Source organism: Triticum aestivum, chromosome 7B (assembly GCF_018294505.1).
Source record: "Triticum aestivum cultivar Chinese Spring chromosome 7B, IWGSC CS RefSeq v2.1, whole genome shotgun sequence".
In the NCBI taxonomy this organism is placed as follows: domain Eukaryota; kingdom Viridiplantae; phylum Streptophyta; class Magnoliopsida; order Poales; family Poaceae; genus Triticum; species Triticum aestivum.
In genome coordinates, this window is record NC_057813.1 from 4,322,723 (window position 1) to 4,349,461 (window position 26,739).

The 26,739-nt window shown below is 43.8% G+C and overlaps 1 protein-coding gene and 1 long non-coding RNA gene across 3 annotated transcripts; one reads left to right on the forward strand and one right to left on the reverse strand.

The window, feature by feature from the left end:
• The first annotated feature begins 15,443 nt into the window (after nt 1–15,443).
• Nucleotides 15,444–22,930, forward strand: LOC123162754 (WAT1-related protein At5g64700). Of its 2 annotated transcripts, XM_044580518.1 has the most exons (7): nt 15,451–15,913; nt 16,034–16,096; nt 19,123–19,239; nt 19,466–19,703; nt 21,997–22,155; nt 22,376–22,527; nt 22,655–22,930. In XM_044580518.1, exons 1-7 carry the CDS (start codon nt 15,705–15,707, stop codon nt 22,731–22,733), a joined length of 1,017 nt encoding a protein of 338 aa, XP_044436453.1. In that variant the 5' UTR covers nt 15,451–15,704; the 3' UTR covers nt 22,734–22,930. The 2 variants fall into 2 exon arrangements, with proteins under 2 accessions (XP_044436454.1, XP_044436453.1); XM_044580519.1 differs by lacking the exon at nt 21,997–22,155 and having other exon boundaries at nt 15,444–15,913.
• A 2,157-nt stretch (nt 22,931–25,087) lies between these two features.
• LOC123162757 (uncharacterized) lies at nt 25,088–26,248 on the reverse strand. The gene is made up of 2 exons (XR_006481455.1): nt 25,825–26,248; nt 25,088–25,435 (listed from the first exon to the last, which is right to left on the reverse strand). It is a non-coding gene; the product is annotated as an uncharacterized lncRNA (long non-coding RNA).
• Between the last annotated feature and the right edge of the window lie 491 nt (nt 26,249–26,739).

A 26,739-nucleotide genomic window follows, 5' to 3' on the forward strand; every position in this document is an offset into this window, starting at 1 on the left:
ACCCTTTTTTATTAATGCAATCATCATATATATGAACAAAAAAAATTATGAAAAATCAGGACATACATCATATACACACATACATATCATCATATACACTACATATCATCTGTGAAAAAAATCATCATATTATATAAAAAATAGGACAGAGATGAGGAGGTCAGCCGGGGGCGTGGGGCAGCATCGGGACAGGGGCACGGGGCGGCCGGTGTCGAGGCAGGGGCACGGGGCGGCGCGTTGGGCCAGGGCAGGGACGTAGGGCAACGACGACGAGGAGCTAGTGGCGACGACAACGGTGGCCTCGGGACGGCTCGAGGAGGCGACGGCAACATCGGGGCAGGGCGCGGCATCGAGGAGCAGCAGCAGCCTCGCGGCGTTCGAGAGAAGAATGGCGGGTGGAGGGAAATTTTCTAAGTGTTGGGTTATATAGCAACCACCTTTGGTCCTGGTTCGTGGCACCAACCGGGACCAACGCCCCCCTTTAGTCCTGGTTGGTGCCACAAACCGGGACCATAGGTCAATTTTCAGCAGCCCAAAGGGCGGGAAGCAGAGACCTTTGGTCCCGGTTTGTGGCACCAATCGGGACTAAAGGTGGACATTGGTCCCGATTGGCGACACGAATCGGGACCAAAGGTCAATTTCCAGCAGCCCGAAGGGCGGGAAGCAGAGACCTTTGGTCCCGATTCTTGCCACCAACCAGGACCTGGTCCCGGTTCTTGCCTGGCACAGCCGTGGTGCGGTGGAAGTTTAGTCCCACCTCGCTAGCTGAGAGAGGACAGGACCTGTTTATAAGCCCTGCTGCCCCTTCGATGTCAAGCTCCTCTCTAATGCAGGCTTATGGGTCTACACACATTGTATCTGTGTGTGGGCCTATTGGGCCTTCTGCCGGCCTAAATCCTGGCCCATGGTTGCGTTTCTAGTCGTATTCAGGTCATGGTGGCCCAGTAGGTGGCATTTTTTTTCTAGTTTTTTTTCGGTTTTTTGTTTCGTTTTTTGCTTTATTTATTTTCTTTTATTTCTACTTATAGTTTTTCAGTGATTCTTTTTGCTTTTAGGTCAAAAAAATTATAAACTTTTTGTTAGTGCCATTATTTTTCAAATTTGAATAGTTTAAATTTGAATTCTATGAAATTTGTGTGAATCACTAGTTTGTGAATAACTTTACTATAAAAATAGACTTTTGAGTGATTCTTTTTCCTGCTATTTAATGTTACTCTGCTTTATCATTATATTCAATTTGGTAATTTTTAGGTTATTTTAAATGTCTGTTTTAATCAAAAACAGATTTTGTTATTTTAGTATGCTATTAAAGTTTCTAACAAAAAAACTTTATGAAAATTCTTTTTGCTATTAATGTTTTGAACAAAAAATACTTTGATAATTTTAGTTGCACAAAATTTTGTATAATTTTAGTTTCAAAAATACTAGAGGTTTGTAAAACTCATTTGTTACAAAGGGATTTCATTTTTTTGAACTTATTTGAACTCTAGACTTTTTGCGTGTTCAAAATGCACCATTCAAAGCCACATCATCAATTTTTAACCCTTTCTGACTTCATTGGCTATTTTTCATGCATTTACTGATTTTTTGAGCTAAATGACCCCAAAATTGAAAAGCAATGCAAATGAACTCTGAAAAGGTGAAAGTTGGCATGGTATCATAATTTCACTCACAAAGCTTGTTCTAAAAAGTTTAGAGGGTTACGGCAAAAACTGGATGCACTTCGTGTACAAAACGGACAATCTCTTTCGAAGTATCAGTATTTCGGATGAAAACTCATCTGTTACAAAGGGATTTTATATTTTTTGAACTTATTTGAACTCTACACATTTTGTGTGTTCAAAATGCACCATTTAAAGCCACATCATCAATTTTCAACCCTTTCTCACTTCATTTGCTATTTTTCATGCATTTACTGATTTTTTTGAGCTAAATGTCCCTGAAATTGAAAAGCACTGCAAATGAACTCTGAAAAGGTTGAAAGTTTGCATGGTATCATCATTTCACCCACATAGCATGTTCTAAAAAGTTGAGAGGGTTACGGCACCAACTGGATGCACTTCATGTACAAAACAGACAGTCTCTTTCAAAGTATCAGGGTTTTGGACGAAAACTCATCTGTTACAAAGGGATTTCATTTTTTTGAACTTATTTGAACTCCAGACTTTTTGTGTGTTCAAAATGCACCATTCAAAGCCACATCATCAATTTTCAACCCTTTCTGACTTCATTTTCTATTTTTCATGCATCTACTGATTTTTTTTGAGCTAAATGACCCTGAAATTAAAAAGCACTTCAAAGGCATCATCATAATTGAAATTGAAAAGTATTTTTCATCTGTTACAAAGGGATTTCATTTCTTGGCATGTAACTGCAGTGATATTCTAGATCAAAGGCATCATTATAATAGTTGTGGAGAGAAAGTCTTCACTTTTTCTTCACTTGTGTCCTTTGCCTATTGTGCCATAACCATGGATAATCTTCATCATTTAACAGGGTGCTTAAGTCAGCCTTGACTTTGAAGGGAGGAATTTCATGAAACTTTTCACAATCTTCAGACATGTATGTCTTGCCCTCCACTCCCATGATGTCTCTTTTTCTTGAAATAACTATGTGGTGCTTTGGCTCATCGTATGATGTATTCGCTTCCTTATCTTTTCTTTTTCTCGGTTTGGTAGACATGTCCTTCACATAGAAAACCTGCGCCACATCATTGGCTAGGACGAATGGTTCGTCTGTGTACCCAAGATTGTTCTGGTCCATTGTTGTCATTTCGTACTGTGGGTCTACCTGTACCCCGCTTCCTGACAGATTGACCCATTTGCACTGAAACAAAGGGACATTAAAATCATGTCCATAGTCAAGTTTCCATATGTCCACTATGTAACCATAATATGTGTCCTTTCCCCTCTTGGTTGCTGCATCAAAGCAGGCACCACTGTTTTGATTGATGCTCTTTTGATCTTGGATGATCTTGTAAAATTTATTCTCATTTATCTCGTACCCTTTGTAAGTCAATACAGTCGAAGATGGTCCCCTGGCCAAAGAGTACAGCTCATCAAAAATAGCGTTGTCACCCATGAGACATGTTTGCAACCAACTGTCGAAAGTCCTGATGTGTTCATGTAATCCAGTCATCACACTGCTCCGGGTGTTTGGACCGCGGAATATTCTTGAGTTCATTGACATACGGGGTCATCAAGGTAGAATTCTGTAGAACTGTGTAGTGTGCTTGAGACCAAGAATGCCCGTCCCTACATATTATTGACTCTCCTCCTAGTGTGCCTTTTCCTGTCAGTCTCCCCTCATACCGCGATTGAGGGAGGCCAATTTCTTAAGGTCAGGAATGAAGTCAACACAAAACCCAATGACCTCCTCTGTTTGATGGCCCGTGGAGATGCTTCCTTCTGGCCTAACACGGTTATGGACATATTTCTTTAAGACTCCCATAAACCTCTCAAAGGGGAACATATTGTGTAGAAATACAGGGCCCAGAATGGCAATCTCGTCAACTAGATGAACTAGGACGTGCGTCATGATATTGAAGAAGGATGGTGGGAACACCAGCTCGAAACTGACAAGACATTGCGCCAGATCACTCCTAACCTTGATAGGATTTCTGAATCGACCACCTTCTGAGAGATTGCATTGAGGAATGCACATAGCTTCACAATGGCTAATCGAACGTTTTCCGGTAAAAGCCCCCTCAATGCAACCGGAAGCAGTTGCGTCATAATTACGTGGCAGTCATGAGACTTTAGGTTCTGAAACATTTTCTCTGCCATAGTTATTATTCCCTTTATATTTGACGAGAAGCCAGACGGGACCTTCATACTGAGCAGGCATTCAAAAAAAGATTTCCTTCTCTTCTTTGGTAAGAGTGTAGCTGGCAAGACCTTCATACTGCTTTGGATGCAATGCCATTTTTTTCGCGCACATGTTGCTGGTCCTCCCGTGCCTCCGATGTATCTTTTGTCTTCCCATACACGCCCAAGAAGCCTAGCAGGTTCACGCAAAGATTCGTCGTCACGTGCATCACGTCGATTGCTGAGCGGACCTCTAGGTCTTTCCAGTAGGGTAGGTCCCAAAATATAGATTTCTTCTTCCACATGGGTGCGCGTCCCTTAGCGTCATTCGAAACAGATAGTTCGACGGGACCTTTTCCAAAGATTACTTATAAATCATTGACCATAGCAAGTATGTGATCACTAGTGTGGACGCCGGGCTTTTTCCGGTGATCTGCCTCGCCTTTCAAATGCTTGCCTTTTTTCGACGTTGATGGTTGGTCGGAAGAAATCGATTTGTAACTAAAAAAGAGCACCACAAAGCTCTCCTACGGCCGGCCAAAAAACCCAGAAGGTATATATAGGCCTCTCTTTAGTCTCGATTTGTGACTAAAACCAGGACTAAAGAAACACATTTGGTCCCGGTTGTAGACACAAACCGGGACTAAAGGTTGTGGGCCAGGAGCGAGGCTCATTGGTCCCGGTTCGTGTCTGGAACCAGGACCAAAAGGATCACACGGACTAGGATCAATGGCCCCCGAGGCCCGGCCGCCGTCTGGCCCCATGAACCGGGACTAATGCGCCCATTGATTCCGGTTCATAGGAGAACCGGGATTAATGCCCTCTTCAGGCCTGGACCGAAGCCCTGTTTACTATTAGTGCTACTTTTGGGCTAAAGCTCAAAATCATCCACGGTTTGACTGAAGCGTGGGTCTAGGCGAAGGGAAGTGGTACGAGGATATTGTGTATCCCGTAATTCAGCGACTGGTGGTGAGTGGGCCGTGCATTATTGAGTGTTAACTTTTGGGTACATATTAGATTATACTTGGTGCCCTTCTTAGTGCCCAAAATTCTTGTGAGTTTAACTTTTTGAGAGCATGTTTTTGGCATTGAATTTTCAGTTTTGATTAGACGTATTGTAAAGGCTCTAATTCTAGAAAAAAGTGGATATACACAACAGCTGAGCTAGAATCACTTGTATTACACATTTTTTTTAGAAAAAAGTAACTTGTATTACACTGGTGGAAAAAGGGCCTTTGGTCGCGGTTCGCAACTGCCATTAGTCGCGGTTGCGCAACCGCGACCGAACGGGCGCGACTAAAGGCCCCCCCCTTTAGTCGCGGTTGCTTAAGAACCGCGACTAAAGGCCCGTCCACGTGGGCGCCAGGTGGCCGTCGGGGCGGAGGACCTTTAGTCGCGGTTCTTCTGGCCAACCGCGACTAAAGGCCGCCGCAGGTTTAGGGTTTTAGCCCCCACCCTTAAACCTGTTTTCTGTTTAATTTGTATTGTTTTATTTCTTTTGTGCTTTATTTTAATTTTGAAGGAGTTTCATATATTCTACGGTACTACATACATGCATATGAATGTACAATTTCAAATAAATTTGAAATTAGAACCAAAAAGAATTCAAGAGGAATATACAATATATATTCAATATCATCGGATGACCATATACAATTTTGAACAAGTTTCCATACATGATTTAATGCATATAAAGTTCTACGTCCTCGTAATAGTGTTCTCCTTTAGGATGGAGGACTTCCCTGCTGAACCATCCAGCTAGTTCCTCTTGAAGTGGTCGAAAGCGAGCTTCTGGACTAAGCATCCACCGGAGGTTATTCCTCTGAGCATTGGTATCACTCGGAACCCGCTCAGAGGTGTATCTCCGGATCATCTCACAGACATAGTATCCACATAGATTGGTCTCCGGTGGCTGAATATCCCCAGCATTCTTAGCCTTTAACATTTTGAATTCTAGCTCTTTTTTGAATTCACCGACCTTTGTATCTACGAACCGTCTCCAAACCCTACGAGGCAAAGAAAATTAAATGAACAAGAGAGTTATTAATTAGTTACTTGATATTAGGAAATGAACGAAATAGGCCGATCGATATAGAGCGCAAATGAATGAAAATAATTACTTCTGCAGCATTCTTCTCATGCCGCCCCAAAGCTTTGGATCCATATTCACAGAGTCATGGACGAGACATTCTGAGGTGTTAACTTTAATTACTAGCAGAATCCAGTGGAACCTGCGGACACGATACATGCACAGTACGTCATGCATAACTCATCGATTAGCCGGCCACATACCATGCATGGAGTAAACAAAAGAGAATGTGCTCAAGACAGAAACACTCACTCAAAATGGTAAGGAAATAGAATATCACTTTTGAGTTCCTGCTTTGTAAGAAACTGCCACAGGTCTGCCTCCACGTCGGCGGGGTAACGCTCCAACACATGTCCATTAACGATGTGTGGGTCAATGAACCCAACATCATGGATGTTCCTTACTATGCATTCCTTAATCTTCATTCTGCATGTATAATAGCGGACACAACAATATAGTTAGGACATATATATAGTGCAGGCAATATGAACGAGATGGGGTAGAAATTAATAAATCACTTACAGAACGTAGCAACTGATGATAGATTTATCGAGCTCGCGCAGATTGAAAAGCTGGAACAATTCACTCAGTTCAATTTGTACATAGTAATGTTTGAAGTGATGCTCATGTCTAACTTCCGCATAAATATATTCTTTGGCGTTTTTATTTTTTATGTAACCCTTGTACCATTTCAGCAGACCTTTCATTTGTGGAGGTAGATCCTTTTCCTGCGCAGGCTCGACGAGAGGCCCATTCTTGACATATGTAATTACTACCTCCTTCACTGGCGCCTCATCAAGGCCTAACAGTTCACGAAGAGTAATACCTAAGTTGGCCGCTTGTTCTCTGGCACTCGTTACAGTCAATCCCTGTGCTGCCGCAGCTTGTATGATCTCGGGGGCATCCGGACAGAAGGCTTCCACTATAAGCGGGGCAATCGATTGTTTACTTTGTTCCCCGAGCTGGGCAACTTGTTTCCCGCTTTTTTTACTTTCGGCCTTCTCCCGCTCTTTGTTCTCCTTGAACATGAGTGCCTGCCTGCGAAGTTCACGTGCATAGTCGTTAGGCAGATTCTTCGCGGCTTGGGACGGTGTGCTCAAAAATGACTTAGCCCACTTCTTTTGCTCATCAGAAAATACTGGCTTGGGCTCGGGCTCTCTTTTCTTCTTGCAGTCCGCCTTCCATTTCTCCAAATCAGCAGCCGCGGCCGCGTCGACTTCCTCGGCACTATGTTCCCAAGGCCTTGTGGGGAGAGGCTTCAGTGATGGCTCCGGTACCTTTGTGGTCTTAGGTACATAAGGGTCCGGGTTAATAATCCAGGACTGCTTCTGCTTCTTTGTCGGAGGTGGATTGGGGGGCGGCGTCTGATCACCCGCCGGACGAGGACTGGGGGGCGGCGGCTGATCACCCGCCGGACGTTGTGGACTGGGGGGCGGCGTCGGCTGACGTGACGGAGGTGTAGGTGAACCGCCACCACCACCACCACCACCACCACCGCCACCGCCACCACCACCACCGTAGGGGGGTGGACTTGTTGTCCTTGGCGCCTCGCCTGGAAACTTGATAAACTTCTTTTGCCATAGAATGAAATGGCGCTTGACATCTCCAAGTCTTTTCTCCCCTTCAGGTGTAGCAATGTCAATCTCCAGGTCCTCAAACCCTTGGACTATGTCCTCCACCGTGACACGAGCATAGCCATCTTGAATGGGGTTGTTGTGGTGGAGTGCTCCAGGTAAACATGGTAAAGCACTGCCGATGGCTACCTTCATGGACATGTTCCCGATAGGATAATACAAATGACATTCTTTCATCTCCTTTATGTCGTCCACGGGGTAGCGAGGAGGCTCCGGTGAAGTAATTTCGACCACCAGAGGCTCCGGTGCAGTAATTTGGACCACCAGAGGCTCTGGTGCAGTAATTTCGATCGTCGGTGCATCTGCACCAGCCGGTGGGGCCTCCGTGGAAGCCACGCTGCTTCTCCGCTGCTGGCTTCCGAGATCCGCTGGATGATCTTCATGCTGCACCCGAGCTGCATCTCTTTCGGCTACTAGTACACTCATGGTTTTCTTCATCACATCCATTTCCGATGCCAACCGCGCCACAACATCTGCTTCCCGATCCATCTTTCTCTTACGGCTTCTGTAACCGTACGGGTCATCGTTCTGGGGGAACCCTATTTTCCACGGAATGTGCCCCATGCCTCGTACACGTCCTCCGTGTTCAGGATTCCCGAGGGCTTTTGTCAGCGCGTCATTCTCTCTGTTGAACTTGATCTTCCCCTGTTGAGCATCCCTCATTGCGTTAATAAGGGCTTGGGTGGGTTTAATTAATTTGCCCCGGTAAACACACTCCCCTGTCTCCGGGTTCAGCGTTCCCCCATGCCCGTACCACCAGCTTTTGGCCCTTGGGTCCCATCCCTCCGTACCTGGACGGATTCCTCGCGCCCTCAGCTCGTTCTCCATCTTCTCCAACCTAGGCACCCAAATGCGATACCCTCCTGGCCCCATAACATGATTGTACTCCTTCTTAGCCGCATTTTCCTTATTTTTTTCGATATTTGAATGAACTGCTCCGATTTCTTTTGCTTCACAAATTCTGGCCAATCATGTTTCAGTTTCTCATATTGTCCTTTGAAATCCGGAGTCTTGTTCTGCTTGACAAAGTCATGGGCTAGATTTTGCTTGAATTTCCGGAATGCGTCGGCCATCTTATGAAGAGCGAACTGTTTGACTAGCCTCCTCCTCTCCTTGTTTTCCTCAATCTTGTTACCCTCCTCATCGAATTTGTTGTATTCCGGAGGTAGAACGAAATGTTCCATAAGCTTCTTGAAGCAATCTTTTTTTGTTCTCTTATCGACAAAAGTGAAACCATCAATTCGTGCCTTCTTTGGCTCATTCCACTCCTGGACGGTGATCGAGACGTTGTCTCTAACAATGGCTCCGCATTGGCTGACAAACTTGGTGGCGTTCTTGCGGGGCTCCAGCGGCCTGCCGGTTGCACTGTCGACAACCTCGATGGTGCATGTTTCTCCTTGTTTCATCGTCTTGGTTGCGCCACGCTTTGACGACGTACTCGATTGTTTCGACGATCCGGCCGAGGGCTAAAATAAGAAAGAGTCGCGCGCGTTAGTACACACATATTTATTCAAATCAGTTAGTTTGTATCACCAGAGGCTCAATGTATATATATACCTCGGCGCCGGAGGTGGTTGCTACTTCCATTTGAAGATCGTCGTTTATCGACGTTTGTTCGGCATCATCTTGCTGACGGCGCCCTTCATCTTCACCGTCAAGGTTCAGATAAGAAGAGATATCATCTTCTTCTTCTCCGGTCGGCACATATAGAATATCGCCGTTTATGATGCCGAACATATGTGCTTCACCGTCCGGATCATAGTTGTCCATAATCGGGTCAGCTCTATCGTCCGCCATTATGTCAGTCCTGAAAACATGTAGTAAAAACAAATTAATTAAGTGAAGAAGGGGGGCGGTGGCGGTGGCGGTGGCGAAAGGGCGGTGGCGAAAGGAGGGGGCGAGGAAGGGGTGGGAGAGGGTGTCGCGGTAGAGCGCGAGACGGGGCGGCAGACGACGGCGTCACGGAGAGGGGAGGCGAGGACAACACATTTATAACCCTCGCCGTCCCCTCTCGATCCCTAAAAAAACACCGCGCGCATCGCCGCCCCCCTCGCCGCCCCTCTCCGTATAAACAAATTGTCCGAACAGAGCTTGGAGTAGAGTGGCTAGGGTTTGGCCAGGGATGCGGATGGAGACGAATATATGTGGGGTCGGGATGGCCCATGTGCAGGGCGGGGGGTGCTGGCCACACTCTTTTTTCTTTTCTTTTTCATTTCATTTCATTTTTTCTTTTCCTGTTTTTATCCTTTTCATCTTTAAAACAATTCAGTATATCAAAATATAGCAATGAAAAAAGATATTTGAGAAATCATAAAATGTATGTGAATTCAAAAAAATGAATCATAAAATGTTCATGGATACAAAAACATTGTGATTTTGCAAAAAAAAAGGTTTTCAAAAAATGTTGATGATTTTGTGGAAAAAACAGGAATTTCACAATTTGATTGTGATTGTGTTCACAAAGTTTCAATAAATTTCACAAAGTTTGTGATTGTGTTCACAAAGTTTGTGATTTTGTGATTGTATTTATAGCCCCCCCCCCTTTAGTCGCGGTTGGGGAGGCGACCCGCGACTAAAGGGCCTTTAGTCGCGGTTGGGGAGGCGACCCGCGACTAAAGGAGAACCTTTAGTCGCGGTCGGGGAGGCGACCCGCGACTAAAGGGTAACCTTTAGTCGCGGTTGGGGAGGCGACCCGCGACTAAAGGACTTTTTTGGCGGGTTTTTCGTTCCCGCGCGCAACCACCTTTAGTCGCGGTTGGGCAGGCCAACCGCGACTAAAGGTATTTTCCAAATACTTTTTCTTTTTCAAAATCTTAAAAATACAAATAATATATCAAAAAATTCAGAAAAATAAAACTAATTCAATTCAAAATTCTAAAAATACAAATAATATATCAAGAAATTAAGAAAAATAAAACTAATTCAATTCAATATGTTAAAAATACAAATAACATATCAAAAAATTAAGAAAAATAGAACTAATTCAATTCAATATGTTAAAAATACAAATAATATATCAAAAAATTCAGAAAAAAAAACTAATGCAATTCAAAATGTTAAAAATACAAATAATATATCAAAAAATTCAGAAAAATAAAACTAATTCAATTCAAAATTCTAAAAATACAAATAATATATCAAAAAAATCAGAAAAAAAAACTAATTCAATTCAAAATGTTAAAAATACAAATAATATATCAAAAAATTCAGAAAAATAAAACTAATTCAATTCAAAATTCTAAAAATACAAATAATATATCAAAAAATTCAGAAAAATAAAACTAATTCAATTCAAAATGTTAAAAATACAAATAATATATCAAAAAATTCAGAAAAATAAAACTAATTCAATTCAAAATGTTTCGTCAAGGGTAATATAATTCACATGATCCATTCACGGGTAATATAATTCACATGATCCATTCAACAAAGTTTGGTACAATAAATTATTACACATCATTTCTTCCCTTGTGTCCCTGCTTGCTTACGATTGTGCCGTATCCATGGAGCATCCTCATCATTTAACTTAATGCTTGGGTCGGTGTTCACTTTGAAGGGCGGAATTTCAGCAAACATATTATAATCTTCTGACATGTCTGTCTTGTCCTCCACTCCCACGATGTTTCTTTTCCCTGAAAGAACAATGTGGCGCTTTGGATCATCGCATGATGTACTGATCATTTTCTTATCTTTCCGTTTCCTCGGTTTGCTACTCATGTCCTTCACATAGAAAACCTGAGCGACATCTTTCGCTAGGACGAATGGTTCGTCAAGGTAACCAAGATTGTTGAAATCCACCATTGTCATTCCGTATTGCTGGTCCACCTTTACCCCACCTCCTGTTAGCTTGAACCATTTGCACCGGAACAAAGGGACCTTAAAGGAGGGTCCATAGTCAAGTTCCCATATCTCCTCTATGTAACCATAATATGTGACCTTTTGCCCATTCTCGGTTGCTGCATCAAAGCGGACACCACTGTTTTGGTTGGTGCTCTTTTTATCTTGGGCGATCGTGTAAAATGTATTCCCATTTATCTCGTACCCTTGGAAAGTCGTTATAGTCGAAGATGGTGTCTTGGCCAACATGTACAGCTGATCTACAACATCATTGTCATTCATTAAATGTTTTCTCAACCAACTGCCGAAAGTCTCCATGTGGGCCTTCCTAATCCAGGATTCAGGCTTCCTCGGGTTGTCCGAGCGTAAAATATTCTTGTGTTTCTCAAAGTACGGAGCCACCAAGCTGGAATTGGTCAGTACAGTGTGGTGTGCTTCAGTCAGAGAATGGCCGTCCATACATATCGTTGATTTCCTTCCGATCGTGCCTTTTCCACTTAGTCTCCCCTCGTGCCGCGATCGAGGAAGACCAATCGGCTTAAGGTCAGGAACAAAGTCAACACAAAACTCAATTACCTCCTCATTTCCATAGCCCTTGGCGATGCTTCCTTCTGGCCTAGCACGGTTACGAACATATTTCTTTAATACTCCCATGAACCTCTCGAAGGGGAACATATTGTGTAGAAATACAGGACCGAGAATGAAAATCTCTTCGACTAGGTGAACCAGGAGGTGCGTCATAATATTGAAGAAGGATGGCGGGAACACCAACTCGAAACTGACAAGACATTGGATCACATCGTTCTGTAACCGTGGTAGAACTTCTGGATTGATTACCTTCTGAGAGATTGCATTGAGGAATGCACATAGCTTCACAATGGCTACTCGAACATTTTCCGGCAGGAGCCCCCTCAAAGCAATCAGAAGCAATTGCGTCATAATCACGTGGCAGTCGTGAGACTTCAGGTTTTGGAACTTTTTCTCCGCCATGTTTATTATTCCCTTTATATTGGACGATAATCCAGACGGGACCTTCATACTGCTCAGGCATTCAAAAAAGATGACCTTCTCTTCTTTGGTCAGAGCGTAGCTGGCACGACCTTGAAACCATTCCGGATGCCGGTCATCAGGGTCTTTCAAACGTTGCTGGTCCTGCCGTGCTTCCTTTGTATCATTTGTCTTCCCATACACGCCCAAGAAGCTTAGGAGGTTCACGCAAATATTCTTCGTAACGTGCATCACGTCGATTGCAGAGCGGACATCTAGGACTTTCCAATATTCTAGCTCCCAGAATATAGATTTCTTCTTCCACATGGCTGCGTGCCCGTCAGCTCCCTTCGGAACTGATTGTCCGCCAGGACCCTTTCCAAAGATGACTTTCAAATCCTTGACCATATCAAATACCTCAGCACCAGTGTGTTCCGCAGGCTTCGGCCGGTGATCTGCCTTGCCGTTGTAATGCTTGCCTTTCTTTCTTACTGGATGAATTTTCGGAAGAAATCGACGATGCCCAAGGTACACGTTCTTCTTACAATTTGGCAAATGTACACTTTCAGTCTCATGTAAGCAGTGCGTGCATGCATTGTATCCCTTATTTGACAGTCCCGAAAGGTTACTAAGAGCAGGCCAATCGTTGATGGTTACGAAAAGCAACGCTCGTAGGTCAAATTCCTCTTGTTTGTGCTCATCCCACACACGGACACCACCCCACAGCTGTAAAAGTTCATCAACTAATGGCCTTAGGTACACATCGATGTCGTTGCCGGGTTGCTTCGGACCTTGGATGAGCACTGGCATCATAATGAACTTCCGCTTCATGCACAACCAAGGAGGAAGGTTGTAGATGCATAGAGTCACGGGCCAGGTGCTATGGCTGGAGCTCTGCTCGCCAAAAGGATTCATGCCATCCGTACTTAGAGCAAATCTTATGTTCCTTGCGTCAGCTGCAAAATCTTTGAACCATCTGTCGATCTTTCTCCATTGCGTTCCATCTGCGGTGTGTCTCAACTCCCCGTCCGACTTACGGTCCTCTTTATGCCATCGCAACAACTTGGCATGCTCTTTGTTCCTGAACAGACGTTTCAACCGTGGTATTATAGGAGCATACCACATCACCTTGGCGGGAACCCTCTTCCTGGGTTTCTGGCCCTCAACATCGTCACCAGGGTCATCGCCTCTGATCTTATAACGCAATGCAGTGCATACCGGGCATTCATTCAAATTCTCGTATTCACCGCGGTAGAGGATGCAGTCGTTGATGCATGCATGTATCTTCAGAACCTCTAAACCTAGAGGGCAGACAACCTTCTTTGCTTCGTACGTACTGGCGGGCAACTCGTTATCCTTTGGAAACATATTCTTCAACATTTTCAGCAAGTTTTCAAATGCCGAGTCAGCTACACCTGCCTCTGCCTTCCATTTCAGCAAATCCAGTGTGCAGCCCAGCTTTTTCAGACCATCATCGCATCCGGGGTACAGCGCCTTTCTGTGATCCTCTAACATGCGATCCAAATTCTCCCTCTCCTTTTCAGTTTCGCAGCGTCTCCGTGCATCAGCAATGGTCCGACCAAGATCATCAACGGGATCATCACGTGCCTCTTCTTCACCTTCCCCTTCACCTTCAGCATCCTCCATGAAAGTATCACCGAAATGAGCAAGATAGCTTTCATCGATGAAATCATCCCCTTCTTCATCTTCTTCCATTATAACCCCTCTTTCTCCATGCTTGGTCCAACAATTATAGCTTGGCATGAAACCGTGCCGAAGCAGATGCATGTGAACATCTCTTGAGGAAGAGTAACCCTTCTGATTCTTACAGATAACACATGGACAGATAACAAAACCCCCCTGCTTGTTCGCATTAGCCACTACGAGGAAATCTTTCAAACCCGTAGTGAACTCGCCGGAGAGTCGGTTACCGTACATCCATTGCCGATTCATCTGCATTATTATAATATAAAATATATAATTAACCATCATGCATTTGTTAAACTAACTAGCTACAAACAATATAAATTAAACAATGAACTGCACACATGCATATTTTATCAATGACACACATGCATGAAAGGTTCAAGTTGCTAACCGCGATCGAGGAGGAAAAAATAAATGAGGAACCTCAAGTGTGGCTCCAACACTTCATATCATGTTTGTTTCACCCTCTTAGGGCATTTCATCAAACACCTTGTGTGCATAAGAGGAACCAAAAGCAAACCTACACCCCCTTGTGAAGCTTGTGAAGAGAAGTGGCACCAAATGGCTAAGTGAGCGTGCTGAACTGGTATATATAGGGGAGGAGCTTTAGTCGCGGTTGGCCTGGCCAACCGCGACTAAAGGCCTTTGCGCACCTTTAGTCGCGGTTGGCCTGGCCAACCGCGACTAAAGCCCCTCACGTGCACCAGCTGGCCACCGAGCGCCCTGGGCCCAGGCCTTTGGTCGCGGTTCGTCTGCCGAACCGCGACTAAAGACTTCATTAGTCGCGGTTTCTACAGTTTCGCGACTAATGGGGCTGGACGGAAGCCTCTTTTTCTACCAGTGTTACTTCATGTTCGTCGACATAATAATCTCATTTGTCATTCTTGGCTAGTTATAGTAGAACTAGTGGCCGAACCGTTGTATGGTGGGTTGAGGGTCTGATATAGTTGTCGAACCATGTAATCTGGAGAGTAGCTTGGCTACTTGAGTACGTAATACAATAGTTTTCCGCGCAAAAGAAAGAGCTACAGTAATGTACAGTGGGTACAGTCAACAAAGGAGTAAGCAGCCACGCCCCAGGCCATGACCCTTTCTTCCTGGGGCCTGACGCCGCCCCTGGATATACATATTGGTAGGTGTAGTGTGATCATACGATATTCTGAACCAAACGTTAGTTAGTTAGGATCATCATCACACACACAAATACAATATGATTACAATAAATCACAGCTCCTGATCCTTTCCTGATTCTCCACATACATTTTTTTAATAAAGATTCTCTACATAGTGATACACGGGAGCACGTTTTCCGCTACTACTTTATAGCACCTTTCAATGACAATATAGTACTCCTTGATGGTTGCGTGGCAGGTTCATCACCACGAGGGTTGACGCTGGCACGAAAAATCAAACAGAAACTCGTTTATCACAACCAGACACGGAGGTTTCCTTCTGATCATGCCGGACTTGAGTATATTTATGTATTGTGTTAGCAAGGTTTCAGCTTCCAGTCAAGTGCTTGCCTGCACCACCTACGTGCCCCTCCGTTCTAGCAAGAGTGCAAGGTAGGTTAGCCCTGTCCAGTAGTCCATACACCAGGGAGCTGGTAGCCGGCCAGCTGCGAAGATCGATCGTGCGCGATCCATGGACATCAGGGCGGGCGCTCCGGAGGCGAAGGCGGGACGGGAGTGGGGGCTGCCGGCATCGATGGTGCTGGTGCAGCTGTTCATGGCGGGGATGATCGTGCTGTCCAAGGTGTCCATCGCCGGCGGCATGTTCATCTTTGCGCTCCTCGCCTACCGCGGCCTCCTCGGCGCCGCATTCGTCGTCCCCTTCGCGCTCGGCTATGAAAGGTGTCTCCTCTTGATTACTTACCTTCTTTTCATTGCGGGGGCTTGATTAATTATCTTTAGATTCAAAATCCAGATCGTCTCCGTCCCCGCTAAGTAGTTGTGAATTCTGTTTCTGTGTAGGGGTAAGTGGAGGGAGATGGATTGGCACGCCACTGGATGGATCTTCCTCAATGCCTTGATCGGGTACGTCACCTGTACGCCTATATATAACCTAATAATCACGACTCAAGATTTCAATAGGTCCACATACATTCTATCTGTGTTGCCGTTTATCCTTCTTCCCACCCTCGCCAACGGTAGTCTCAGTGCGCACAGAATCATAACGCGTTTGAATGTGGTCAATCATAAAATGTCTATCCCTTTGCATAAGATAAGATAACTTTTCTTTTCCCTGTGAGGTTTTGCCAAGGCGTGCATGCGTGGTTACAGATGGTTTCTTTCGTCTCCAATCTTGTTTACTGAGGATTGATTCCTAATCTAGATGTACACTGGTACGAATGAAAGACGAATCATGCGCTAGGTATGGCTTGGATCAGGTCCAGAGGAAGTCATTGATATTGTTCGTTGTGATTGTAACACTTGATTTTTGAGTAATACAAGAATTATCTCGCAAAAAAAATTGCACCCTAAATAGCTTTCAATTTTTTTTACCGGTAAAACAACCTCGTATGTAGATTATACATCTTTTTCTAATCAAATTTTTATATATAACATACCAAAATTGTAGTTAGGGTTTAAAAGATATTGATATTTTTAAAAATATTTGATTCTGCCAAAGAAATAATGTTATTTTTTAGATGGATTGTGGGTTTATTAAGAAAATTATAGGGGGATTTCTGCAACGTAGACACGTAAATATCCGCACATGCGTCCAGATGTCCGAATTCTGGCAAATTCACTACAAACCTAGAGGATGTTTGCGGCACGTCCGGCTGGCCAATAAAAGGTCACCACGATACCATACAAATGCGGCTGGACGGACAACTCTATTGCGCATGGCGGAAGCTCATGTGTGTGCATGACAAAAGCTGCTTCTTGGGGCTAATTTTGGTGTTTTGACTCTTTTATGAAAATTTAGCCAGATCTGATCCTGGTTTAATTTCTTTCGGGATATGACTTTTTCCTACCACCAGAGTCGATGACGGTACGGTATAACAACCTACCGACGAGGCCCTTGGATGCTTGCCCTACCGCAAATAATTTCTAACTATGAAATACAGTGCATGTACTCACCTACCATCGGTACCTTGGCGGCAGGGTTGCACAGGTTGCCGCCAGCCTATTTGGCGGTAGAGCTACACTGCACTAACGTGGATAAGTTGCCTACCGCCATGGGTCCCGGCAGTAGGCCGGTATATCCTGCCGCCATCGGTTTGGCAGTAATAAAAGGGTCAGATCCTGATCTGTTTTCGAACTCTGGTTAAATTCGGCTCAACTTTCGTAAAAGGGTCAAAACATCAAATTTGGCATGCATGGCGGAAGACAACTATGGATGGCGAAAGCCGGCGCAGCAATGACAGAAGCCATGTTGGACTTTTTAAATTTTAATTAGATAAAAGCGAACATTCGAGCTATAGTATTGAATTGGCGACTCTTGTATCCATGTGCGCAAACCAATCCGAATCAGTTCACAGATAAATAGAGTGAATTGCAGAAAATCACCACATTACAGTGTAGGTTTGCAAAAAAGACTTTCCTATAAAATTATCGCAGAAAATACTGATTCTCGGCCTAATCTTTTGCAAAAAAAAACACTGATCGATCGCTTAGGCCATTTTAACCATGATTATGACATATGGGTCCCATATTTGATGACATGGCGTAACGTTTCGCAGTAGACGGTGTTAGACGAGGGATTATCTAGATATACAAAACAGTCCCCATAATTTTACGGAGACACCCTTCAATCCAAAAGCAAAAAGCAATCAACTCCTTCCATGAATTTGGGCTGCCCAAGGAGCAGAGAGCACGGCCGCGGCGCAAGCGCATCCTCAAGGCGCAGGCGAGCCTGCTCTTCCTGGAGCGAACGTCGAGCAAGGGCGCCAGAGGTTGAGCCCGAGGCGCGGCGCGCAACCCGCTCGGCGGCGGTGGACGCGAAGCCCCTGCCGAACTTGGCGGCGAGCAGGGCGCTTACGTCTGCTCCGGCAAGTCGCCGCGCCGGGCGGCCGCGTAGACGAGCACCGTCATCGCCTCCTGCCGCTCCAGGTTGACCTGCTCGCCGCGGAGTAGCGCGCGGTCCGGGTGGCCTAGCTGGAGCAGCTGCCCCGACCACCACTCTGCCTCTAGCGCGCCGACCAGACTACCTCCTATCGCTGCCACCCACGTCCAGTGCCACCATATGCCAGATCCGGCAGGATGTTCCCCGCCTCCACAACCCACGTCCAAGGCCGGCTGGCGCCAGGATCCGCTGTTCCCCGCCTCCGCAACCCACGTCCAAGGACGGCCTGCGCCAGGATCCGGCGGACCCAGTCTCTGCCACGCCTCCCCCCCCCCCCCCCCCCCCCCCCCCCCCCCCCCACACACATCAAGGCGGGTCGAGCTTGGCATGGCAAGGGCCTGATTGCATTTTTTATTTCTGATAGAAGGGTGTCTCTGTAATACCAGGGACTATTTGGTAAATTCATATCACACCGTGTGTAGCGCCGTCTGGGACCAACAGTTACGCATGTCATCAAAGCTGGCCTCACTCGTCATAAACGAGGTTAAAACGCCCAAACATATAGATCAATGCTTTTTGCAAAAGATTAAGTCCGAAATCAGTGTTTTCTGCAACAATTTTGTAGAAGAGTGTTTTCTACAAATCTACGCTGTAATGTGGTGGTTTTCTGCAATTCACTCAGATAAATAGTGTGTTTGTTTTAGGGGTCTACGTCGAAAATATCATTACCTTATAAGCTAATGCATAGTCCATCCATTTTCATATTAATTTAAGTTATCCATTTGTCCTGAATCAAACTTGTGTAGGTTTGACCAAATCTATGAAAAACATCAAATTAGTTCCATTGGATTCTTTGTTATATATATTTTTCATACAATGTATATTTGTTATAGTATATCTTAGCATATTTTTGTATAGACTTCGTCAAAATTTAGAATTTGACTTAGAACAAACCTAGGTATTCAACTTTTTGAACGGGTGGAGTAGCTGATTAGAGGTCCAATTGTGTATACATTAGGTCCGATGAAGTAATTCAAGTGATGATATGTAGGTACACAATGCCAATGAGCCTATACTACTATGGCCTCCGCGATACAACACCATCTTATGCCGCCATCTTTATGAATATAAGTCCGTTGTTAACCTTCATCCTCTCGCTCATCTTCAGGTACGAAATTTCTTTACGTTATTCATGCATTTGCAATAAATTTTGGATTTAATTTACCGTGCCCAAAATCAACTATTGTATCTGATAAAAGAATGTGAGTTTAAAACCAAAATGGACTGGAGTGTTCTAACTAGTAATTAATAACAATATTCTACATCTTAAAAAATAATACATATGGTTCTCTCTTATTTCTGACAAACATATGTGGTATGCCTAAATACATTAGAATGGAGACGTTGCAAATCCGGAGCATAGTTGGATCACTGAAGATCGTAGGCATTATGCTCTCTATTGGAGGCACTATGCTCATTAGTCTTTACAAGGGCAAGATATTGCATCTTTGGGATCCCATCCTAGAGCACCACCACAGAGAATTGACGACTAAGGTTGCGGGAAATCAACTAAGAGGAACAATATTCTTGGCAGGCAGCAGCTTCACGTTTTCTTGCTGGTACCTGACTCAGGTGATCGACCCTACAGTGACATGTTGCTCACATCCCTCATTTTTTATTAAGTAGTCCATTATATATGTCGTCAATGTCTCGACAAGAGCTTTGAAACTACTCCCTCTGTCTCAAAATAAATGTCTTCAGCTTAGTACAAATTTATATTAGAGGTAGTAGAAAGTTGAGACACTTATTTTGGGACAAATGGAGTATATCTCAATATCAAAGTTGTCACATATAATTTTAGTTCTACGTGGGTCAACCATCAAGTATTTGTCACTTGTGTACATGCGTAAGCATTAAGTTACATATATGCTATATAGCAGACACCACTAGTGACTGACCCTTGAAGTTACCTCAATACCGGTGATGTATTTACATGGCTATTTAGGCCCTTCCTAGTGTCTCAATAGTGGTGATGTATAGAGTGCGGCGAATCTGCACCCGGGCTCAGCAGCACCCCTGCTCACGGAAAAAATCAAAACAAATACAAAAAAATTCAAAAAAAATCCATTTTTTGTGTGTGATAGATAATTAGATGCGTGAGGTTCGCTGCAAAAATCAACTCGTTTGGACATGTGAGCAAGTCTGTGCAAAAAAGATAAAACCGGGGTCTCTAAAAAAGTTTACTGTTGATGAACTGTTTTGACCCAATTTGTCTTTTTTGCCTAGACCTACTCAAATGTCCAAACGAGTTGATTTTTGCAGCGGACCTCATGCATCTAATTATCTACCACACAAAAAAATGGAATATTCGAATTTTTCTAGTATTTTTTTTGAATTTTTTGCTGACCGAGAGCAGCTGAGCCCGGGCTCTAGGATGAATTATCGTGATGTATAGACATACTTGATGTGGCAAAACAGTTAGGCTGGTCATAGTGTGTGTGGGGGGGGGGGTGGGGGGTGGGGGAGGGGTAACTTATACTAGTGTCATGCATATGAGACTAGCTTAAGTTACTACCTTCATATTGCAGAGTATCATATTAGTAGTGTCGTACATGGCTTCATTTATTAGCTTGTAGACTCATTTTTTTTCTTGGAAAGCGCCATGTTACGATGACATATTATGTTACCACAAACATCTCTCTCCTCATTAACTACTTAGCACATAAGGAACTTTTTCTTGGGTTGTGTTATGTTACTCCCACTATGGCTAGCCTTAAGAAGGAGAGATGCCACTTTGGTGATCCCAGGAAGAAACGATGTCAAGTACGCGTACTTATGCAGAATGTCTGCCAACCAATGCAGGAAGGAGTTTATTTGCTAAGTAATTAGATGAAGTAAGCTTAGCTACAAAAGGTAAGCACATATGTGTTGGTGCATCAGAAGAGATAAATATGAAAACTACTACAATGATGTTGATGTAGTAACCGCACTGGTTAGTAGGAGTCTGACTTACTATGTGGTACGATGATCTGCTCACAATATGCTTTGAAAATCTTACGAGCACAATACTGGCGTAATTAACAAGACTAGCAAGATGTCCGTGCATTGCACAGAACATCAAGATGCATATGTATGACTAGTTTATCTTGTGGGAGAAAATGATGAACGAGGGAAGACCTTATCTGCAAATGTGGAGAGGAGTGCGGGTAAATTATCATAGTTTCCTTTCTATCTGTTAGATATAGATTGGACGACCTATATTGCAGGATGGCAGGCACACCATCATCACCAACTCTGCTTTTTATAAGAATAAAGATAAGGATGTATTTACTATGGCGCTCGGTGAAAATTTACCAATAATCAAGGTGGTTAGTATTAGCCATGTATGACATGGTGGTGATGTAATTGCCAAACTGCTTCATAATAATTACTGCAGTGAAAGGAAAGATGAGTACATATCGACTGTTTGGTAACTCTTACCACCATGTCATAAATTTATTTACTAGAGGACATTGTAAAGTGTTACAAAATAGGATGGTAACAAGTGCATCGCCATGTGATAACATTAGACTTTGAAAAAAGTTTGGCAAAACTTACCCACATGATATCTAGTTTTGAAGTTCTAGTAACGAGGTTTTTAGAACGGATTTTTAAACTTTGTAGTCCTTTGAGCTTCAAACCATTTACTGTTACTGAAATAAGCCTTTAATTCCTTGATGTGCAAACCATGCTTGTTTTTCTCTGTGTGCACCTAGCAATTCCATCTTCTTTCATGTGTACCTATCAATTTTTCTTTGCATGTCATGAATTGTGAGAACGTGGAGCGGGGATTGGGTCGTGCTATAGAGCAATAGTTAGAATGATCATATTTTCCCCGTATTATTGAGGAGAAATCAGAATATAAAATAATTATAACATGTTGCAGTCAAAAGTTCTCAAGGTGTATCCATACAAATATTGGTCAACTATGGCGACATGCTTGGCTGGAGGATTTCAGACAACACTAGTTGGAATAATATTGAGTAGAGACAAGAACACATGGAAGCTAGGTTGGGATCTGAACCTTGTGACCATCTTGTACTCGGTGAGTCAGTAGATCTGGCAAACATCCATAAAAAAAGACTAGTAACTTAGGGTATACTTTATATATCGAAGTATCTTTCCACTGGAATCAGAAATACAACATTGGAAGATGAAACAAAAGGGAATACCTTCCAACTTAAAGGATAAAAAGTAATTCTTAATTCAAAAGTTGTTTGCAAAATTATTTACTAGGAAATCAAACATGGAGTCATTTGGTGTAGGGGGTACTTGCAACGGCGGGGAGATATTGCATGACCTTGTGGGTCGTGTCCAAGCGAGGCCCAACATATCCTCCGATGTTCAACCCATTATCTGTGGTGTTTACGATTTTGTTGGACTCAATCTTCATAGGCGACGAAATTACTGTGGGAAGGTATGTCCCTTTTGTTTCTTCTCCCAATGTTGTAGTTCTAATTCTAGTAAAAGGGGTACTTCTCTATAATTGTTACTGTTGAGCACAAGTCAAATTAAACTATTCTTTTTTCTTCTAATTTGTACAGCCTAGTTGGAACGGCAATGGCGATTGTTGGGCTCTATATTTTCATATGGGGAAAATCAAAAGAAGTGAATGAAAAATAGATCTCATCGGTGGCTATACAGGAATATTGCATATTTTTTCTTACTAGTAAGCATGAACTGTGAAATGCATGCCTCCACTGTTGTTTAGCAATTATTATCCCAATTCATCCATATTTTGTACAAATCCTTCAACATTTCGTAAGAGATAACCATGGAAAATTATAGATATTTATATATATATCAGAATAAAATCTTGATATAGTGCTCTACCCTAATTAATGTGCTTGTGTTCATATTGATAGTATAGTTGTCCTTAAACTCATTACGAGTCTTGTATCCACTACAATCTTACAAAATACATACCATGAGCTTAAAGGCAGAACCACTTTTTTAACACAATAGAGACACATACGCGCATACACTCACCCCTATGAACACAAGCAAAGTTCGAGATAATTTGTTAAATTAATTGTTTTTTCAAGTTCGAGATAATTTTAATAGTCAATGGTAATCGCTGTCAATGCTCAGAGTCAAAGTCAACGGTTCAGAAATCAGCAGCTAGTTTTTTGTGAACCTTATTTGCCTGTTTTTTACTATAGCAAGCGGAAGAAAAAAGAAAAGCGACGAACCAGGCGCTGTTGCTACATGGCCGTCCTATACAGTTGCCTTCGGGTGCTTCGGCCGCAAACGACGCCTAAACCGTTGTATTCCCTTCTCTCCCATCCCCCTGCTTTCTCTAGTCATGGCGTCGTGGGTGGCTTCGGGATCCTATTTGGCGCGCAAGTCGTTGGTTAGCAACTGCGCGCGCACCCCACTGCTTCCAGCCGTGTACGTTTGGACTGGCCCAACGACCGGTTTTTTTTTATTACTAGTTAATTGCCGTGCGTTGCACTGGGGCATACATATGCTAGTCACATTCATGGTGTCTAATATATCTTCCTTCATTCACAATCTCTGCTCTTTCATGCACTTAAACCCGTCGAAGTGTGAAGGTTCACCCAATGCAAGATTTAATCCGGAACAAAATGCTTGCATGCTTAGCCAATGCAAGATTTGATCCCAACAAAATGCTTGCGCGCTTGCTATGCATATCATCAAGAGTCGCCGTCGACAAACATCTAAGATGCCACATAGACTGAATACTGATATGCTGCTTGCTTACAATGCTATTGTCGTAGACTGAATATTGATATGCTATAACATACATTGTCCACGTAGGCAACACTGTCATGTGGATGTGTTCTTCTCCTGGTCCAATACTTGTAGGATAAATGGATGTATCTAGATGTATTTTAGTTTTAGATACATTCATTTTTATCTATCTGACAAGTATTTTCTGATGGATGGAGTAGACGATCTTCCTTAGCACCTTAATGCAAAACTCGGATGCAAGTTTTTATGAAATCTTCAAAAGTAAAAAAATCAACATAAAAAGATCTTAGTCTCACATATTACCTGAAAAGCAATCCTACTGAAAGAGAACATGATAATTGACTGTTGTATGCTTCTACTTGATCTACCCTCCATTCATATCCTCCCTTTTCACAAGGAACTTGGCATGAAGAAACTACAAAGAGGAGATAGTGTAAATCAATTAGTTGTCATGTTGGAGGAGTGATTATGCTTCATAGCGAACAATGCAACCACCTCCTTCACTTTGAGCTAACGAGCAGAGAACTTCTTCGACATATTGTTTATGAAAGTATGTAGATGTGTTCTTATTTGGAGCTGGGAGAGGTCCTCCTGCATGAGGCTCAAGTGGGTCTCGAGTCTCGACGATGCCCACCTTCCCCCTGATCTCTGCGTGGCAGCACTGCAGCTGCAGCGGCAGCGATGGACAGATCCCCATTCAGTGACTCCCTCCAAAATGTCCTCCACCAGCGTGTCAACCTCTTGGAACCACTTCGTCCATTGCTCCAATGGCAACGTCACCGATCCAAATCTCGAGCAGCGCCATTGAGAAAAAGTCAGGAGGCATAGGCTGCTGAACAAGATTGCCAAGGCGTTCAGACCTTGATCCACCCCATATAGATAGACATGTATGCGTTACATTCAGACATTGATCCATCCCCAAGTCCTCTCATAGCTACATGCCTACATCTAGCATCACGTTCAGGCCTTGATCCATCACCAAATCCTCTCGTAGATGGCCGATCCCCAAGACTTGATGACCTTGAATGTTCACAAAAATCTCACAGCTGATAGACATGTCGTTCAGACCTTGATCCATCCCCAAGCCCTCTCATAGCTATGTCTAGCAAAGTTTGTCTAACAATTAATCGGACAGTGAAACTCGTCTCACTTCAAGGAACCGACGACACGTCGCTACTCCTCGCTAGCCTTGCCTGGTGGTGGTAATGGCAGCGATCTGCAGTGGCGCCTACGACAACTGCACTACATATTAAATAAAAATATTACTCTTTCAAATTTCAAGCTAAAATTAATGTGTATAAATAATTTTTTAGTGTCACAAAATCTTTGAAGTTTTCAAGCTTTCAGCTTGCTTTCTATGTTTCTCACTTTGCCGTGTTATGTCATTCCAACATTCTCCTCAAGCATACAATGGACACTGATGGACAATACCATTTGTGCAGCTAAAATGGATATATAAAGTAGAAACCTTTACACAACTAAAGAGATATATACCTTGGCAAGTTAGCCGCTTGCGGCACCTCACCCTCATCTTGGACCCAGCATGGCCACAATCACTGACACACTTCCGCCGTCGCCTCACACCGTTGCTGGTCACCGTCTCTTTTGACCTGTGCAGGGATTAACTTGTTAATCACACACATACATTACATGGCCATAATGCATGCATATTCAGAATTCCAATCATGGACACCAAGTTCTTCAGCCGCTGAACTACAGCAACCTCGTTTTTTCTCTGATGAGAAAACCTTCTGCAACCAAATCAGCCAGCCATATTTCGGGTCATTGTACAACAACGATCCCTTTTAAACTGGTGAAGTTTGGGGATATTTCTTAAGGAAAGTGCCAATCCTAGTGTTGGACTGACAAGGTGCCGAATTTCTTCTACAAATGTCTGTAATAGAAATATCTCATTAATTTAGTTATATGCTTATTTGGAACATGCAAACACACACTACGTACAAGAAAATATTTTCCGAACTAAGAAGAAAAAGGCAACCTGTTCAAACTGCAACCGTGAAGGAAGGCCGTCGGGGATGCGAGACTGGTAGGATCTCGGCGAGGCGACACGAAACGGGGCAGGACCTCGGGGAGACTGCTGCATGTCCGCAACACACGGCAGGACCAGCTGCAGGAGGCCGTGGAGCAGGACAACATTCATGCGAGGGGATCGGGGACTCATCTATGGGGGCTGCTGCGCGAAGAGTGGGACGCCGCACGGGGGAAGGTATTGGCTAGATCACGAGGAGGTGGGCTGGCGGCGGCGGCGTGACGGGAGGGCCTCGCATCGTGAAGAGTTGGCTACCGGCGTTGTACTGCAGCATCGGGACGGCGACGCTAGGGTTGAGAAGTGGAACGCATGGGCTGGTTTTAATGGAAAATCCGGCGAGGAAAAACCCAAAACAGAAGGAAAGCCGATGACTTGCGGCGGTGCTAGGCGTGCGGGAGGTCGAGGCAACGGGGCGACCATGGAGGCGGTGCCCTTCGAAAGGGTAGATGCGAAGGCGGCGCCCGCGGCGGCTGCAGCGTGATGGAAAACAACGTGCCATAGATTGATTAATTTGGAGGAAACTTGGGCGTGACATGGTCTTGATAATTGAAGGATATTGATCACCGTCATGAATGAATTGATTGCCATGCATGAATTGATTGCTTTTGGATTGATTGCCTTTGGTTACCTTACGTGCATTATATGTTTACCAAAGATACAGTCGGTTTGTCCGGCCAGATGAGGATAAAACCGGCAGGGAGAAAACCGATGGAGGGAGAAAAGAAAATCGCTGAAGGGGAGAGGGGGCTCGTACGAGATGGTTGGACGAAGGGGAAACGTAAGAGGGGAAACGGAACACTCCGTTTCTTTTAGGTAGTAGAGATTTCTTTTTACACTCCTTTTCCATTTTTTCTTCCTATTTTT